At 27.4% G+C, this 4,323-nt stretch overlaps 1 protein-coding gene across 3 annotated transcripts in view; it reads left to right on the top strand.

The window, feature by feature from the left end:
• Positions 1 to 1,156: 1,156 nt before the first annotated feature.
• The window catches only part of LOC124419432, a 12,596-nt gene continuing 9,429 nt past the window's right edge, over positions 1,157 to 4,323 (top strand). Inside the window, exons 1-2 of one of the 3 annotated variants that reach the window (XM_046948862.1) lie at positions 1,159 to 1,812; positions 1,958 to 2,074. In XM_046948862.1, the coding sequence (XP_046804818.1) occupies positions 2,061 to 2,074 (14 nt within the window). In that variant the 5' untranslated portion in view covers positions 1,159 to 1,812; positions 1,958 to 2,060. Of the gene's footprint in view, positions 2,075 to 4,323 lie in introns of all 3 variants that reach the window. The other 2 variants (XR_006940587.1, XM_046948861.1) reach the window with 2 other exon arrangements.

Raw genomic sequence — 4,323 nt, 5'->3', positions numbered from 1 at the left:
AAAATAAAAATTTTATAAAAGTAAAAATTGTAAAAATATACTCATGGTGTAGGGTATCATATGGTCGGCCATGCCCGACTATACTTTCCTACTTGTTTTAATTTTTGTTTGTTTTAAAACAAAATATCCAATACGGGGTATCATTTAAAAGGTATTTTAAAGTCGCGGCCAATGATGTATTAATCATAAATAACCGTTTGCTTATAATTGTCATATTACAAAATATTTAAAATTGTTAGGTTTTTACTAAAAAAAATGAAATATATGCACAATTTTGTAAATTTTGCGCACCACTAGACTTGGCTTCAAAAAACCTTTCAAATGATACCACAAACTGTATATATTGTTTAAGAAATGATGTATAATTTAAAACAAAATAACTAAAAAGGGACTTTTTTGTAACCGGTTCAGCTCACGAACGGCCATCGATAGACTAGAAATATTTTGGGAACCATTATAAAACATAACAAAGATTTTTTAAGCTGGGTTAAAATATTTAATTTAACATCAAGAATCGTGTTCCCATACGATATCTTCTTTAAAACTGTCCAGCTCACGAATGGACAACACTTAACCGAAAATATTTTTGGTAACATCATATTACATAAGAGCGAATATAATGAGGGGGTAACTCAAGCACCATTTTTTGTGAGTCGGTCTAATGTACATATATTACTTTTTTTGTTAAATCAATTATTTTTTCTATTATTTTAATTTTTATTATTTCAATAAAAACTATAAAATTTCATTTTATTTAGATTTATTTTCATAGATTTTATTTTGGTGAGTATACAAATAGAAGAAACGAAAACTCATCTTCTGGAAGACGAGAATACTCATCTTCTAGAAGAAGAGAAAACTCATCTTCTAGAAGACGAGAATACTCTTTTTCTAGAAGAAGAGAAAACTCTTCTTCTAGAAGAAGAGAAAATTCATCTTCTAGAAGATAAGATAGGAACACTTCTAGATGATACTAAGTAGTCACTTCAAGAAGTGACTTCCTAGTTACATCTAGAAGAGTCTTTGGCAATACCTTACTTCCAAGAGTCATCTAGATGTTTCTTCTGCGGGTCTTCCAGAAGTATCTTCCACGTTACTCTTAGACGTTCCCCAGCTCGGCATCAGTTCTTCCCGACTGGTGACAAGAATTCTTATACTTCCGCAACATCGCTGGCGAGCTTTTAGCACGTTTGGAAGTTTCACACGGGTAACTTCTGCAATAGAAAATGTTTGTAGGGCACTAATACAAATGCTGCTGTGCTTCAGTTGTAGTAGTGTGGTGGCTACAAAAAATCAGCTGATCCTAAAGTTTGACATTTTGATAAATATTACGTCTACATCCAAAGTAAATTAATAAAGTAGCGATATCTCTTGTTGTACAACAACATCTACAACAATCAAAATTTACTTTGTCTACATCCAAAGTAAATTAACCCATTTACAGCCACTCAAAAGGTACAAGTAAAAACTTTTAAACATCAATGTATATTTATTTTCAACAATGCAAAAAGACAGAAACGTAAAAAAAATTTTAAAAAATATTAATATTCTAGACATTAGAGAGGATTTTCGCTTTTATGTAGCTCGCGTTTTTTACCGGTTTAGAGCTGTCATAAAAACTATAAACAGATTTAAATGGCAGACACGGCCATTACTATGTTATCACATTATTTTTAGACCATTTGCTTCAAATTAATCAAACTAACATTGTACCCTAAATTTAACTACAACCTATAAACCTTTGAATTAAAATAAACCCTGAATTGTTTAAGAAAATAAATATTCTTATTACTGTGGAAAGTCTCATAAAAGGTGAGGCGTTGTTAATAATTAAGAATCAGCTACCCAAAATTAATTAAATTTTCTCTATATTTCTCTTTCTTTAATCCCACACCAAATCCCCATATTATAATTACTCTGATTATAAGCGTAATTATAATAATCATCTCTATTATAGATTGATATTATCCCGCCAAACCATCTGTAAAAGAGATTATAAAATACAAACCCCAATTGTATTCATGGTCTTCTCGCTGTAAGCTACAACAACATCTACATACATGAGAAAAATGAGGTAAACAATCAATAAAAATAAACAAGCTCATCAGTACAATTTTAACCACAAAATTTATTAAAAACAAGTAAAACAAAGAAAATAAAACGAAAACACATATAAAAACACACATATGTGCATACATTGCAAAAAAGAAAAACGGTAAATAAAATTGTGTAAAGGTAAAAGAATAAAATAAAAATATATAAAAAGTGTATTTATGTATGTACATATGTAATAAAATTTCAATATAAAAATCAAAAATTTCAAAAAAAAGTGTGAATATATGTGTATATGTATGTATTTAAATTGCCGTAGGTATTAACATAACCAAAAATCTGTGCAAAAATTAAGTAAACGGTTTCTGTGCAAAACGGTGCAAAACGGTGTTTATGTAAAATTAAAATTGCAAATATAAATACATACATATATATAACGTCAAAAGAAAAAAGATCAACCGCTATAAATCCCGTGTATAAATTAATACAGTAAAAGAAAAAAGTTCATTGCCCTGGCTTAAACATACACATATATACATATTTAGATACATACTTACATACATAACATCCCGCTAATTTTCCCGTTTTCCTTTAAAATAAAATAAATCTATTTCATCAGAATCACTGTATACAAATTTCAACCACCAAATTCAACTGATCTCTCTTTCTCTATAATAAACATCCAGTTACAAAGTGAACAGTTCTCTTAAAAGATAAAAGAAAAATACATACAAACACATGTACATACATACATATGTTTTGTCTTTTGAAAAAAATTTGAATTTAAAATAAATTATTGATAAATAAAAACTTGCTAACATTACAGTCCATTTAAAAAAATAAATATATTTAAAAAATTAAAAGAAAATAATTTGAAACATTAGAATACACAACATATAACAAACTAAAACTGTTATACAAAACATATTTTAGCCTGTATAATAAAACACAAGTTTAAAGTAGAACACAAAGAGAAAGAGACAAAGAAAACAATAATACAGAGGTGGAAAAATCAACACTTTAAAATTTTTTAGAATATTATTGATAAATAAAAAAATTTGCTACAAATAATTAACAAAAACACATAATTTATTACAAGGGTTACAAGCGCGTTGTTTTTAATTAAATCAAGTAATTACCCAACATAATAAAAAGAAAATCGAAACAATTTGAAACATTTTATAAACAAAATATACGAAAATTTTTGCCACTAAAGAACCAAAAAAAAAGTACAAAAATTTTTAAATTATACGATCTCATTAAGTGGTTCCATTAGATCACTTTTAAATAAATTTTAAAGAAATCAAAAATTTTGTTTTCTAATAAATTAAAAAAAAAACAATAAAACAAACTATCTATTAACAATATTTTATAAATTTTTGGAATTCAAGTTTTTTGGAAATAATTTAAAATTTGAAATATTCTCGAATTAATCATACACAAATTTACAAAATTTAATCTCTCATTTTAAATTCACAACGCTGAAAATTTATTCATTCTTTTTCTCTCTTTAAGAATATTTCAAATTCTCTTGAATTATAGTCCACCGAAATATTCGTTTTAACAAAATTTATTTCACGTCTCAATTTTTGCAAACCCTATAACATACATTGATAATACAAACCTTTGTTGAAAATTTTATTTTCTCATTGAACATTTGATACATTTTGTTACCAATTTGTCTATTTATAACCCTGTTTATAATAGCCCTTACAAAGGTTCTCTCTTTTACTTCAACTGAAGTACTATTATTATCAATTTATCTGATTTAAAACCCATATAATTTCAAGTCCTAATTTCAACTCTTATCAAAAATTCAACATGTCTAATACATCGAATACATCTACTTCTAGTAATTCACCTAATCCCTCTAAAGAACAATTCGTATTTTTCTCTGAACATTTACTCCAATTTTGTGATATTATTAATAAAACCGATATTGAAGAACAAACTGAATCAGTTCTCGAAGAGACTTAGAAACAAGGTGGTCTAAATTAGATACATCTTATCAGAATGTCATGCTATCCAAAGATGAATCAGTTGATATTGAATTCAAAGAACACGAGAAACCCGAATTTGATGCTTGTGTAAGCGCATAATATCACTGCTCAACCCAAATTAGGGATTTAATAAAAGTATCTCATTTAGAATCATCAAATATGTCCGGTTTTCAATCAACATCCCGTTACTCTGTCCCAAATCAAGAATCTGCTCAAAATATGTTGCCATATGCATCAAGAAATGACTCAGCAGACTACATAAAATTACCTC

Source organism: Lucilia cuprina, chromosome 4, assembly GCF_022045245.1.
Source record: "Lucilia cuprina isolate Lc7/37 chromosome 4, ASM2204524v1, whole genome shotgun sequence".
NCBI classification, from domain to species: domain Eukaryota; kingdom Metazoa; phylum Arthropoda; class Insecta; order Diptera; family Calliphoridae; genus Lucilia; species Lucilia cuprina.
The sequence above is the reverse complement of the archived record's forward strand: the minus strand, read 5'-3'. Positions and strand labels throughout refer to the sequence as shown.